The sequence below is a fragment of the Juglans regia genome, chromosome 2 (genome assembly GCF_001411555.2).
Source record: "Juglans regia cultivar Chandler chromosome 2, Walnut 2.0, whole genome shotgun sequence".
Classification (NCBI taxonomy): domain Eukaryota; kingdom Viridiplantae; phylum Streptophyta; class Magnoliopsida; order Fagales; family Juglandaceae; genus Juglans; species Juglans regia.
Genome location: NC_049902.1, coordinates 34,771,206 through 34,785,528, shown reverse-complemented (window position 1 = coordinate 34,785,528; position 14,323 = coordinate 34,771,206). Strand labels below are relative to the sequence as shown.

At 34.9% G+C, this 14,323-nt stretch overlaps 2 protein-coding genes across 2 annotated transcripts; one reads left to right on the top strand and one right to left on the bottom strand.

Moving 5' to 3' along the window:
• Positions 1-754: 754 nt before the first annotated feature.
• Positions 755-2,032, top strand: LOC109013604. Its single transcript, XM_018995751.2, has 2 exons — positions 755-1,025; positions 1,181-2,032. Exons 1-2 carry the CDS (start codon positions 800-802, stop codon positions 1,969-1,971), a joined length of 1,017 nt encoding a protein of 338 aa, XP_018851296.1. The 5' UTR covers positions 755-799; the 3' UTR covers positions 1,972-2,032.
• A 1,195-nt stretch (positions 2,033-3,227) lies between these two features.
• On the bottom strand, positions 3,228-6,798 carry LOC109013786 (receptor-like protein kinase THESEUS 1). The gene is made up of 2 exons (XM_018995992.2): positions 6,468-6,798; positions 3,228-6,327 (listed from the first exon to the last, which is right to left on the bottom strand). The coding sequence occupies exon 2, from the start codon at positions 6,071-6,073 to the stop codon at positions 3,506-3,508; it is 2,568 nt and encodes an 855-aa protein (XP_018851537.1). The 5' UTR covers positions 6,074-6,327; positions 6,468-6,798; the 3' UTR covers positions 3,228-3,505.
• Positions 6,799-14,323: the final 7,525 nt, after the last annotated feature.

Below are 14,323 nucleotides of genomic sequence, written 5' to 3'. Positions count from 1 at the left end.
CGTGATTGATAAATTTTCCGAACGCTCAAATCGCCACAAAGGTAGAGATTTTGATCGATCTCATCCACAATTCAAGTGATTTTCCATAGAATATGCATTCTCGTTGTAAGTCTACTCTGATCATTGTATTATTCCCATTGACTAGTGTAAGTACCACTCATATTATGGTGCAAGAAACATAACAAAGGACATGGGAAGGGACATAATAAATATAGGTTTTATACCCATTTTCCCGGTCAATAAGTTTAGAGCCATGTCCCTTTCACGTGGAGGCTAGGAAGTGAAAGGAGCCCTTAGTCTGCCGCTGACACCGGTGTTGCGGTGTTTTCGTGCGCGCAAGTATAGCTTGTTTTCAGCCCCTATAACGTATAAAAGCAAACGAGTCTGGGAGATGACAATGCCTTTGTCATACATACGCGCTTTAACCCAAACCCAAATGATCATATGCCACCCAAGCAACCAAAGGAAAAAGACTTTTGACCACTGAAAGGCAGTGTTAGTTGTCAAACGACTCTTAAATCGGAATTAGATTAAACCCCCAAAGCATTGACCAAGATTTTAAATCCCGCAAAGCATTTGAAGTATCCAACGAGGGCCATGTTCCCCCTCTCCAACTTGAGCTAAAAAAAAAAAAATTTGAGAATCTTAAGAAAGAATACTTGGTGTTAAGATAGATAACAGAATTAGAAAAAGTCCCACTTGTTAAAATTGATCTATAAGAAGAGCATAGATCACGAGAGAGCCAGTCACTTTGTGCCACACCATCCGTAGTATTCTTCTACCATTGAAGACGAAAGTCATGGAGATTTTTAGCAGGAATGGGTTACTGATCATTCTTCTGCTCTTCATATCCGGCGCAGTGCATATCGATGCAGAAACTAAGACATGCACCAGTAAAGGTAGCCCATGCCGATTTATAAAGATGCCCTGTCCATCCCAATGTCCTACATCATCACCAACAAACCCGAAAGCTAAAGTTTGCTATGTCAACTGTAATTCACCCGTATGCCAAGCTGAGTGCAAACGTAAGACTATCCTCGTATTTATCTACACATTTAGTTATCAGCTTTATATATTATGAGTAGTCATTGTTCTTCTTTTTCCATCATATATATTGTCCTAGAACCAAATATACCACAAAAGTTTTACTAATTGCAAGTTTTTTTTCCAATTATCACAGATCGCAAAGCAAACTGCAACGCCCCCGGTTCAGGATGCTATGATCCCCGTTTCATTGGTGGAGATGGCATCGTTTTCTACTTCCACGGCAAGAGCAATGAGCATTTCAGCCTAGTTTCTGATCTCAACCTCCAAATCAATGCCCGCTTCATCGGGCTCCGGCCAGCGGGCCGAACCAGAGACTTTACTTGGATTCAAGCTCTAGGTCTCCAGTTTGACTCCAACACATTCTCTCTTGAGGCCACCCGAGCGGCGACCTGGGAAGACGAAATTGACCGTTTGAGATTCACTTACAATGGGAAGGAGTTAATGATACCAGAAGGCCATCTCTCTGTATGGAGAAGCCCTGAAAACGGCCTTAGAGTGGAGAGAACATCCAACAAGAACAGCGTCATAGTCATACTCCCTGAGGTTGCAGAGATATCAATCAATGTTGTGCCCGTAACAAAGGAAGATGACAGAATCCACAACTATCGGATACCTTCAGATGACTGTTTTGCTCACTTGGAGGCACAGTTCAGATTCTACGGCCTATCCTCGAAAGTCGAAGGGGTTCTTGGCCGGACCTACCAGCCGGATTTTGTCAATCCGGCAAAGCCAGGGGTGGCTATGCCAATCGTGGGAGGTGAGGACAAGTACAGAACCACATCACTCCTCTCAGCAGATTGCAGTTCTTGCATGTTCTCTCCGGCTGAAGCTTTGGATCAGAACGACTCGGTGGTGATGGAATATAGTATGCTAGACTGCACCAGTGGAGCCACCGGTGGTAATGGGATTGTTTGTAGGAAATGATTACGAAATATGGCATATCAAATAATAAATAAAAAGTAATGTTTCTTCCTTCGCGTGTGGAGGTTTGAGGGCTTGTTTGATAACACAGTTACACAAATCATCTCATTTCAAGATTTTTCATAATTTTTTTTTCAAACATCATTTAAATATAATTTTTTTTTATTTCAAATTTTCAATTTTATTATCTAATCATTACTTAATCATTATAATTTTTTTAAATTTCTAAACAATATATAAAAAATAATACAAATTTTCAAATTTTTAAACAAAAATAATATTAAAATTTTATTTTCTAATAAAACATCTTAACTCAAACTATTTCACTATTATTCACAAAATATACCACTATTATCCACAGATTTTTTATCTCATAACATCTCATTTTCCAAACATCCCGTTTGTAAACTTGAGCGACGGAATAGCTAAATGTCTAATATAAAAGATGCAAGTCATTTTTAACCAAGTTAGTATGTTTTGAGTCATTACATAATAAATGAAGTCTTCAAAAAAGTATCAATATTTGTAACATAGATAGTGGGAATTAATAATGTGGTTAAAAATGAGCAAAACCCACTTTAGAAGAACTAAGGATCCTATTCTTTGGATTGGACAAGTCTAAACTAAGTGGTCACATGTCAGCCTTTTGTTTCAGTCGGATCCTTGGATCTAAAAGCATGCAATGATTGAAGTAAAATGGATGCATTTCAGTATGAATGAAATACCCTTGGAAAAATACTCGGAAAACTTCAGGGCATCTGGATTTCTGATCTATGGATCTTATGTCAAAAATGGGAAGGACCTATGGAATTAAAAAGTAAACATCAAACTCATATTTCCTACCTGCAATGAGTTCCTGGTAATTTAAGGAAAGTGGTAGATCGTTATTAGAAACGTTAAATGAAAAACATGAAGGGATCAGCAAAGTAACCAACATAATAAAAAGATAAAAACATCACAAAGGAATTACACAAAAATAATTCTACAAACTGACGTGGCTTGATGTTATTTGTCAGATTATAAAATTACTTTTATTATAAAGTAGATCTAATAAATCACATTAAATAACGTCAGTTTGTAAAATTACTTTTGTATAATCTCTTTGCAGTTGTAACACTTCTTAAATAAAAATGGAAAGAGATCATAACCCGTGAATTATTTTCTATATTCCTTTTTATGGAAAAACTATAATATAAAGTGCAGATACAACACATATCTTGTAACCGTGGAACCCGCAAAGGTAGCCGGAACAGAGATGAGAAGACAAACCAAGACAACAATCCAATTTTTTATGGTACTTACCGTGCAATTTCTGATGGATCAATTGGCACCCACCACTCAACTATATTACAAACTAGGTAAATGGACGAAAAATTAAGGTAAAAAGTACAGAATCATGAAAATTAGAAGTACCCTTCAACTTCAATCATTCCTTGTGGTCTTTGGTGTTACTCTCCTCGCCGAGATGACCAATGGCCAATTTCTTTCGCAGGACATCCCTTGGCAAGGATCAGAACAATATGAAAGCCATATCTTCTCATCTTCCACGAGGATTTACTAACTGAGAGAATACAGCACTTGTGGCAGCATCTTCTGTTTCGTCATTTTCTGTGCCAGAGTTCCCTCCATCAACCATACTTATGCTGTTATCAAATGGTTCGAGCGGGGTTAATGGGATTCCAGGAATGTGGTTTGTGCTGTTATCTTCTGGTTCCATTAGAGCAGATGAAGTCTCCTCAAGCTGAAGTGCGTATTCGAGATTCCACAAGACATCTCCCATTGATGGCCTGTCAACCCCATACTCAGCCAGGCACTTCTCAGCTGTCTCACCAAACTTCTTAAGAGAAGCCGGATTCACCTTCCCCACCAGATTCGGGTCCATGATTTGATCCAACATGCCCTTCTTTTGCCAGCTCATCGCCCATTCTGCTATATTGACTTGCTCCCTGGGGAGAACAGGGTTTAAAGCCGGTCGAGTGCAGAGGACTTCCATCAGGACTACTCCAAACGAATACACATCTGATTTCTCGGTAAGCTGTTGCCTTCTAAAGTATTCAGGGTCAAGGTAACCAAAACTACCTTTAACAGCTGTACTGACATGGGTCTGATCCAGAGCCGGACCGGTCTTTGAAAGGCCAAAATCAGCAACTTTGGCTACAAAAGTCTCATCCAAGAGAATGTTGGTAGTCTTCACGTCTCGGTGAATTATGCTTTGAGCTGCACCGGTGTGTAGATAATGGAGCCCCCTTGCAGCACCAATGCAAATTTCAAGTCGTTGCTTCCATGATAAAGGTGGTAGCTCTGTTCCATACAAATGGCTCCTGAGGGGTCCATTAGCCATGTATTCATACACAAGAATCATTTCTGACCTTTCATCACAATAGCCAATGAGAGACACGAGGTGACGATGGCGGAGCTTGGATAACATTTCGATCTCAGTTCGAAATTCAGCAATACCCTGTTCAGATCTGGGGTTCCCTCTTTTAACAGCCACTTTTGTGCCATCCTCTAGAGTTCCCTTGTAAACCCTGCCAAAACCACCTACACCAAGAAGTAGATTTTCATCAAACTTGTTCGTTGCATCCAAAATTTCTTGGAACATGAAGAACCGGCCAAGACTGGAGGAAGCCAGTGAAATGCAGCTAGCTGTTCCACTCTTTTGGGAAGTTGTTGACATTTTTGTCATGGTCTGAGAGTTTCCATACAAGGGCAAAGGCAGCCATGGGTGCTCTTGCTGAGTAGTCTTTGACTTGCGGGCTACCAAGCAGCAATAACACAAACCAATTAGTCCAAGTACAACTGCAGCTGCAGCTCCTACGATAGAACCAACTATTATTCCTATATTGCTCTTCTTTGAGGGTGAACTAGGAAGGAGACTCTCAACAGATAAAAGCCCATTCAAGCTCCCAACTTCATTGCTGATCCTCATGATCTCTAGCCCATTCATGATGGCATCAGTGGTGTCTGCCACAGTGTCCGGACCAACACTCACAGTCAAAGTATGTGAATTTGCTGAGTTGGAAACAAAGTCTTTATAATAAGGCACACCCAACTTACCAGTAAGAGATGATAGATCAAGACTACGAAGAGCAATATCGTCATTTATGAAGAGATTGAAAACTAGATTGTTTAGAGACTTGCTCACAATATCACAGAAATGTACCCGAACAAAATACATGAAGTTTGGGTCGACAGAGAAGACCCAAGTTATGTTGAAGTTATCATTGGGTACATTTGCGTCTCCCATCGTTTCAGCAGTGGCATAAACCAAATTAGGTGCTGTTTCAGGGGTGACCGCAGCTGGATACATTATGTTTGCAGGGCTGACTGACACACTCTCTGCAGAACTGTTCACATGGAGGTACCTAACATCATTCTCCCAAACCCTTCCAAGGGTATCATTTTGAGCGGTCAGTAAAGGACCCCCCATATTTAGCCGGAAAACAGTTTCCAGGGCAAGTTCAGAGAGGCCATTAAAAGGAGTAGAGGGATTTAGAGCCAACGCCTGGTCTGGGAGCACCTCATCTGGGATAGAGACAACTTCAATTGCATTGATAAACGCAACCGAATTGTTAGAAGGAACGAAAGTGAGAGTCAAGGTATCTGAAGTCACATTGATTGCGTACTCCTTAAACATATAAGAGCCATTGTACTTATTGAACGTGAAGTTGTTCAAGAGCACAAAATTATCAGTGACTACAGACATGGAGGCAGAGGTCAAGTTCTCGCCTGACTTTGGAAGAGGGTAAAAATAGAGGCGGACCCAATGCCGACCTTTCTGCTCAATTTCAAATTTATAAGAAGCCATGCCTGAGAAAACTCGGGAAGATTGGTAGATTGGAGGCGGAATAGTTGAATTGGAACTGGCAACACTGGAATTGCCACTTCTTAGGACAAGTGAAGAATGCTCTGAATCAGAAACAAAAGTTCGATCTTGGAATGTTACATTTTTTGAGGAACCACAAGCAATTAAGTAGTTATCGACAGGAGTGAATGAGGCACATGATCCATGACCCATAAAGAGAATCATAGCCAGAACCAGGGGTACCAACTTCACTGCTTTCATCTTCGCCCTATCTAAGATCTCAGATCCAAGAAACCTCATAAACCAAACGGACGCCTGATTCCTAGCTAAATTAGCAAGCAATGAATGGCACGATCAAGTTCAAAACTAATAGACAACCTAGCTCCCACTCCACTGCGATCTGAGAGAGCCCAATTCCGAAAGACCCCAAATAGACCGCAGCAAACGCTTTCGGTCCCAAATGCTACAAACTCGGTTCCCCGGTTCCTTATCGCCACAGCCCCTCAACTTCACCAAGCACAGATCTATCTAACTGAATGTATAACCAAGATAACCTGCATTTTAAGGAACATACGAAGCACTGCAATCTTAACAGCACAAAACGATACAAAAGCACAAACTCTGCTCAAACATTGACCATACTCTTAAGATGCTAGAATCTCTCTGATATAGACAGATAAAGTTAGAGCCTTACCTCTTTCAGAGCGCAGAATGCACAGAGTCTGACGAACAATGAAATGGGTCTATACCGAAGCGGGAAAAAAAAAAAAAACCAGCTGTGGTTGCTTGAACCCACCCATGAAAACCCATCAACCATAGCTTTTTAGTGCAGCTACCTCCACCTTTTCCAGGCTGTAGATTAGGCTGTCATATACGGAAAGAACAGGACCCACAAGAAGAGGGAGAACTAAGGATATGAATATTCAAAGCTCATCCCACTCCCATAAAACCAGCTGTTCTATGAAGGATATTGTAGTTGATTTTGATTGTCAGAATCTCTGGAAATATTGCAAAATTATAACAGAAAACGCCATGAAAGTTCTGTTACTGTGCTTATAAATAAGGTAAAGAGATTTTTTTATATGATTTTCGAGCCTAATACGTAAAAGATTTAATGCATTGTCTAGCTAGGATTACTTTGCTATGCTGGGTCCAACTACCACTGGGACCCCCTTCTACGCGGCATTGAGAGACATAGGAGGCAAATTTGACGGCGTGTCGTAACAGAATGGAATGCGTTTGGCGACCGCTTGGTGGCGCCCTCGTTCGATGGCGCTAGTCGCGCGAGGTTTTGCTTAGGATCATGGCTTTTGGGCAGGGGTGGGCGGCTTTTGGGTAGGGGTGGGCGGCGGCCGTACCCCGCTACCCACTACCCTGGCCACTGCATGGACAGGCGGGCTATCCTGTTCCACCCATGCGGAAGTGGGAGGCAAGATGATTCTGACGGGGCTTTGTCCCGCCCTCCACTCCGCTCCACATATTTAAAAAAATATTTTTATGTATATAAATATATACAATTTATTAAAGACTTAAAATTGTATTCAAGTTATTAAATTTAGTAGTAAATCTCACATTGCTTAAATATGATTATTGTATTGCCTTAGTCTTCTATATAAAGATTGACCTACGAGGCCAAGACAATTCAAAATCTAACTCTAATGAATTTAAATTCATTTTGTATTTATAAATTTAAATTTATAATTTAAATTATATTATATTTTTGGTCAAACAAATATTTTTGGACTAAAAAAATTATTTTAAAACCCAATGTATTGGCCTAGGTGGGGGTGGGGGAAAAGGCGGGGCGGATGGGGTTTTTTCCCCCGCCCCCCACCTCGGGGGACAGGAAAAAAACTCCACCCCTTGCATGGTGCAGGGCTGCTTGCGGGGAAGGGTCCCCCCTCCTCGCACCATGGAGGTAGCAGCCCTACCTTTGGGGATGAGTAATGATAGTTAGAGCTTTAGAGCATTTGGAATAAATTTTCACAACTTTCTCACACTCTGCACTCCATATTTTTTTATTTTTTTATTTTTTTATTTTATCAAATATTTATTATATGAATAATTAATAGAAAATTTGAAATAATTTAAAAAGAATAAACTCAAAAAAAAATTTAAAAAATTTTAAATTTTAAAAAAATGTGGATTGTAGGTTGTGTAGCAAAACTCGAGCATTTGCAATGAGTTAGAGCACTCTCAATCACTTTTATATTATACAAAAAATGTAAATTATTTAAATAATTGTTCTAAATAGGAGTTTTCATTCGATTATGTAAAATGAATTGTAAAATACAATTAGTTATAGTAACCTGCTACATGTAGCGGGCACTGTTTATCATGTAAAAAATTTTTATTATTGATATTTCATTTACTCTCTCATTTTCTTTTACTTTGATTTTTATCATGTATGCAAATTCTTTTTATTGTTCATTATTTAAAACACATATTTCATTTACTTCTAAAAAATATATTGGAAATATTTTTAAACCAACTTTTTCATATTTTGATTTTATTTTTAATTTTTATTTGACTTATATATTTTTGTCTTACGTGTATAGGATTGAATTATTTTACATTGTATATAAAAACAAATTGCAAATATAAAAATATATATGGATATTGTAAATCTATTGGTAGAAATGAAATACTTAAAAATAATAAAAAAGAATATTTAAATGATAAAGAGAAAAAAATAGATAAGCTAATGGATGATTTATTGTAAAACTCAGTATGTAAAATAAAAAAATTAAGTTTTGATGATGCATTTTAAAAGAAAAGATAAAAAATCTGTTGTGAGTGCTCTTAGTTATAAATAAAACTGAGTTAAAATTTGGTTAGCTAGCTCAAAACATATTTTATAACAAACTAGGTAAATAAACAGTAAATCTATCCATTGTTATTTATGCTGGCCAACTCCAGTCAGTGAAGTTGAGATGGTATCAATTTATCTCATTCAATCTTATATTATCAAGGACTTTATACGTTGTATTATTAGCAGAACTCATTCTCATCTTCCTCTCGCTCCCTTTCTCTATCTCGCCAAAAAACAAGCCTCCAAATCTGATTTTTGGAGGAGGACCTCCTTCTCCCTCTCTTTCTCTCATTTATTCTACCATCCCTTTCCTTCACTCATATCTTAGTTTATTTTTCTTCCTTATCAACAAGTCAGATCTATCATTTTTCGACAACTCTCGAGAGACACGTCAGCATAAGAAAACTCACAAGCTGCAAATCATTTGGAGGTTAGTGGTAGTTTTACAAAAATCATCATGCGTGGTCCTCATGCACTGCTTACAACTGCACGTGGTCCTCACGAGGCACCCCCCACACATGTCGAATCACCACAATTTTCACCACCTGATCTCTCAGATCTGACTTTTGTGGTTAAAAAGATAAAAGCTTGTGGCCTTCATGCCCGTCATAGATTTTGAAGTCTACTAGAGTTGGTTCAAACTGTAATCCGTCATTTTTCATTATTGTTTTCTTTATTGTATAGTTAAAATAAAAAATAGAGTTTGTCTATTGGATGGTTTGTTCGTAGAGGTTGAGTTCTCAATTTTTATAAAGAGTGAGGTTGAGTTTTTGTTTAGGCAGAATGCTGTCTCTTAGATGTTTATCCGTAGAGAGTATCAGCAGCAGTGAAGTCTAGACTAGTCCAGTAGTGTACTGATGGAACTTCAAATTGTTGATATAGAGATATCCTCGAATGTATCCAATCATAGATATAAATTTCTCTTGATAAACGAATGATGATATTTTCCTTCAAAAAAGAAAAAAACTATAGTCACTGAAAGTGGCTAGCTATTTACTTTTCTATCATTATTTTATTTTTTTCACTCTCTTAATATGTGGCTCTCTCATTTTGGCGCACCTACCATTGAACAAAGCCTAGATTTTTTCTTTCATATTTTGCATAACTTCATCTCTTCTGGAGCTTAACGAGAAAATAGAAAAGGCCTATATTTCGATTTTTTCTACAATACAATTTTTAGAACAACCACGTGAGTTTGATCATTCTTCTTTTTTAACAAGTTATTTTGCTATCTCAAATATTTTTTCTCATAATCTGAATCAAGAAGTACCATTTTCCAAGAGCGTGAACGCTCCATTGGAAGAAAATGAAAAAAATGATTTTATAAAGAAACTTTAGTTGAGGTGACTAAAATTATTGAGGAAATATTTTGTTTTATAATGAAATAATATAACCGTTGGAAAAATATATTCGTTAAAAAATATATTCGTTGGAAGAAGGCGACTGTTAGAAAATTATATCCTTTGGAATAATTAAAATAAATGAAAAAATCAAAATAGATATTTTAATGGAATAGTTATAGATTTTAAAGATTTTGTTATTAGGTATGTTAAAAAATGTCTAGCTAAATTATAAAAAATAAATTTTCTAGTCAAATTTTAGCTAAAAAATAACTTACTAATGCTCTAACAACCTATTCACAATTTACAACTTTAAATAAAAATATATATTTATTAGATTTAACCACATCAAATTAAAAGTAAAAGTTAAAGTAAAATTTAAAAAATATTTTTCTATTACATAATTGTATACAAGTTGTTATTTAGTTGGAATGCTATCATTATTAGTGACAAAACATTACAGCTATAAAAAGATTTATAAAAATAAATTTATATGTAAATTAATTTGATTTTATGTAATCAATTAACTATATCTACTTTATACATAAAATAATTTTACAAACTCATATATAATTACATCAAGTCACATCAAATATTTGTAATTCGCAATCACATCACGACATAAGATTCGGAACATCGAACATGCGAAAGACAGGCCGATGCAGGACATTCACGTACGCCAGCATGCATTAAGGTGGACCAAGAGTCTCAATCGCAATTTACAAGCGAATTCAACCATGCATACGTAAAAAATTGAAAAAAAAAAAAAAAAAGTCAGCAAATATTGTTTTTAAAGTACTTAATATAGATTTTTATTGGCCGCGTTCGACGCATCGATGTTTTGAGATTATATATATATATATATATATATATATATATATTTTTTTTTTTTAAATAATAAATAAACATTGATTGATTAAGATAAGGATATATGAGTCGTAATTAGCTGTTAATTAACGCAAGCATTCTCTAAAAAGAGAGATGGGCACCGTCATTCACGTTGATCAGTTCTTTTTTGCTTTTTTTGAAAGAAAGTCAAGAGCTGTTATATAGTACGTACTAATATGTTGTCGAATTTTTTTTTAATTAGCCATTATTCATTATGGCAAACTCCACACCTAATAAAAAATATCCTCATATTCTATCAAATATATATATATATATATAAGTATGAAATGCATGAGTAGAATTCATATTTTCTCATGCTGTCATGCACAATAAGCGACCTCTTTGCTAGTGGCTTACAGTCAATCTCGCAAGTGGTTTGCGAGTTACCCGGGAAGGGGTGCATGTAAATGTTTTCTTTTTTATCTTTTCATGGAACTAGGGAGCCTGAAGAAACTCATGGTTTTGACTCTATGGAATACTCAAATATTTTGTTTTTGTTTTACATTCTATGTTGTCACTTGCCATTAAATTTCTTTTTGAAGAATAATATTTGAAATTCAGGAGTACTATATGCAACCAATAACCATTCTATTTAAAAAAGTAATAAATTTAATAAAATTTATTTTTTAATAACAGCCATATTTTTTCAAAATAAATGGACGGAGCCTTGCATACATTATAACTGTATCTAATATTACTATTTCTTTTTACTTGGTAAGGCTTTCGCTAGTTTATTGAATAAAACAATGTAATTGACAAATCTTACAAATCCATTGAGTAAATTGATAGTGTTGAAATCATGTAGGAAATCTTCTTGGCAAGTGTAAAAGAATCTCAAATCGAATTAAGCCGTACCATCAATCTATATTTTAAATATTTTAGGTTTCCTTAATAGAATAAGATTGAATTATAAAAACTAATAATTTATTTTTTCTATAAACTTAGCTTGGAACTCAAAATTTCTTGTATATAACACCTAAATATTTTACAGTTTTGCTACAGACAACCGGGGGTGAGAAGCACCAGGAAATCGCACGTCAATCGATATATTTAAAAAACTAAAAAAGTGAAAGAAATCCACGGAAAAAAAACAGAGGCAAATTTTGTGGAAGGCGTCTTCGTCTGTCCAGGCCCATTGATTTCTTTATTTTTGCATCTTGTACTGGGTTTGGATAATATATGTGTTTAGTACTTGTGGGAGCTCACGATGTTGCAAGTTTTTGTTCGGGGTCATTGTCGGAGTACTGTCTATGTAAGAGCTTGCATGTTAGATCGTTGTGGGTTATTATTGGACATGTACTTCCTTTTTGTACTCATTTTCTCTTCGGGAAATGTAAATTTATTTGAGATAGAATGGAAACATCACCTCTTCTTCACAAATTTTTAGTCTTGAGGGTTTTATTCCTAATCTGAAGTTTGGTTTTGAGAAAAACTCAAAAACCAAGTCATAAAGAAATCATCAAGGTGCCTGAAATTTGACCCTAACCGGAGTCTGGTGGCCGGGAAAGCTCAAAATGAATAGCTAAGGAACGTGGGGGGCTGAGATTGTGTTTCTTTCTCAGATCAAAATAAAAACGATGATGAGATTTAATTCTCAATGACAGGGAGGGAAATTTTGGTAAGAATTGGGTCTACATATTAACGGATTGATGAGTTTGTTTGAAGCCTCACAACTAAGTGTAGATGGAGAAGACATACTCGATGAAGCTGGAAGCTTTTGCAAGCAACTTTTGAATGCGTGGCTAAGACATCTTGGCTTGAAGACGACAGTAGAGAAATAGAGTGCTGAGGGGTAGAAGAGGAATGGAGGTTGGAGTGAAAGGGTTGAAGACGAATGGAGTGTGATGAGGTCAAGGGCCAAAACCCTGCGTTTCATTTTTCACGAGGGCAATGGTTCCCCTGTGGTTCCTCCTCCCAATTGTATATAGTATTTTTCAATATTTTATGTGTCTATATAGAACTCTAGAGGAAAACTGAAAAGTAAACACGAATCTATGGATGATTGTAGTTTTTTATTTTGTTTAAAACACATGGGCTACAAAAATTAAGAATTATTTTTTGGATCGAGGAAAAAGAACAACTTTTGTATTTCTTTCCTAGTTTTATTTTTTTATCTGATGGGGTAGCGAGTGAGAGCACTGATATTAGACTAGTTAGATGTCAAGTCTAAATTTTGATTAAATTTTTTTAAAATCAATTGTATTTGACTAGTTAAATTACTTCAAGTAAATAGAAAATAAAAGTCATATTTAGTGAGTTATTATTCACCAACTAAAAGAATATTTTATTAAAAAATATTATCTTTCTCTTCATTTCATCTTCATGTTAAATAATTTGTTTAGATAGTAAAAATTAAATTATTAATTGATATATAAAGTGTGTTTGTAAAATATAAAAAAGTTTAAAAAATTCTATTAAAATAGATAATATTATATTTTTATTGAGTAATTCTATATGTAATTGTGAAGTATGTAAATATTATATAATTATTTTAAAAAATATTGAGATTTATTATTATTTTTATATATGTCTTATATTTTATTATTTTTTAAAATCGATTATATGATTGTTATATAATTTATAATTATAAATATTTTATTTTATTATTATTTTAACTTTAAAATAACAAATCTAACGGGCTCTTCAAAAGTTTTAACTTCAGTTAAAACCTCACGACACTTCGCCAATGCTCTGATTGGACCGAAAACATAAAGGGTAACGAAGGGGACACGACCTCCCACAACTGTCAGGCAGGTAATGCCACGTGGGTGACGTCATGCCTATAGATGGCACGTCATCTATTGCCTTTCGATTGTGGGCCCGCTCTTCTCCTACCTTCTGATTTCTGACTTCCGAGTGGAATTTATTTCGGGTACTTCCACGAACGTAACGAAGAGCAAGTTTAGTTTGGCTCAGTTTAATTTTAAATTAAATTTATTATATAAATATTAATTTATTAAATTTATTTTAATTTATAATTTTTTTATATATAAAATTAATTTTTTTTAATTTAAAATATTTATATACCTGAGACTTACGATTTTTTTTTTAATTTTCAATAAAAAATATTAAATTTATTTTAACATCCAAATATACTTTCATTTCAATTTAGATAAATTTTATATAATTTTATCTACTACTCAATTTATTACTATTTATAAAAAGTTCAACTCAACTGAATTCGACTCAACATCCAAACCCAGTCTTGGTATGGTTTGCTTTTAAGATTAAAATTTTAAATTTTAAAAATTTTGAAAACTTTTTATTTTATTATTAATTTTTTTAAATTTTCATATAAAATAAAATAAACAATCAAACTTTTTCAAATTATAAAATAAAAATAATATTAAAAATATATTTTAATAATATTTTATTTAATTTTTTAATTTAATCTCAATTTAATTTATCTTATCTCATTTTATTTTTTAAAACCAACTAGACCTAATTTAATTTAAGTTAAAAAACAACGTTGAAGAAAATCAAATAAAAAAGTTCTGAGAATTATTTGCA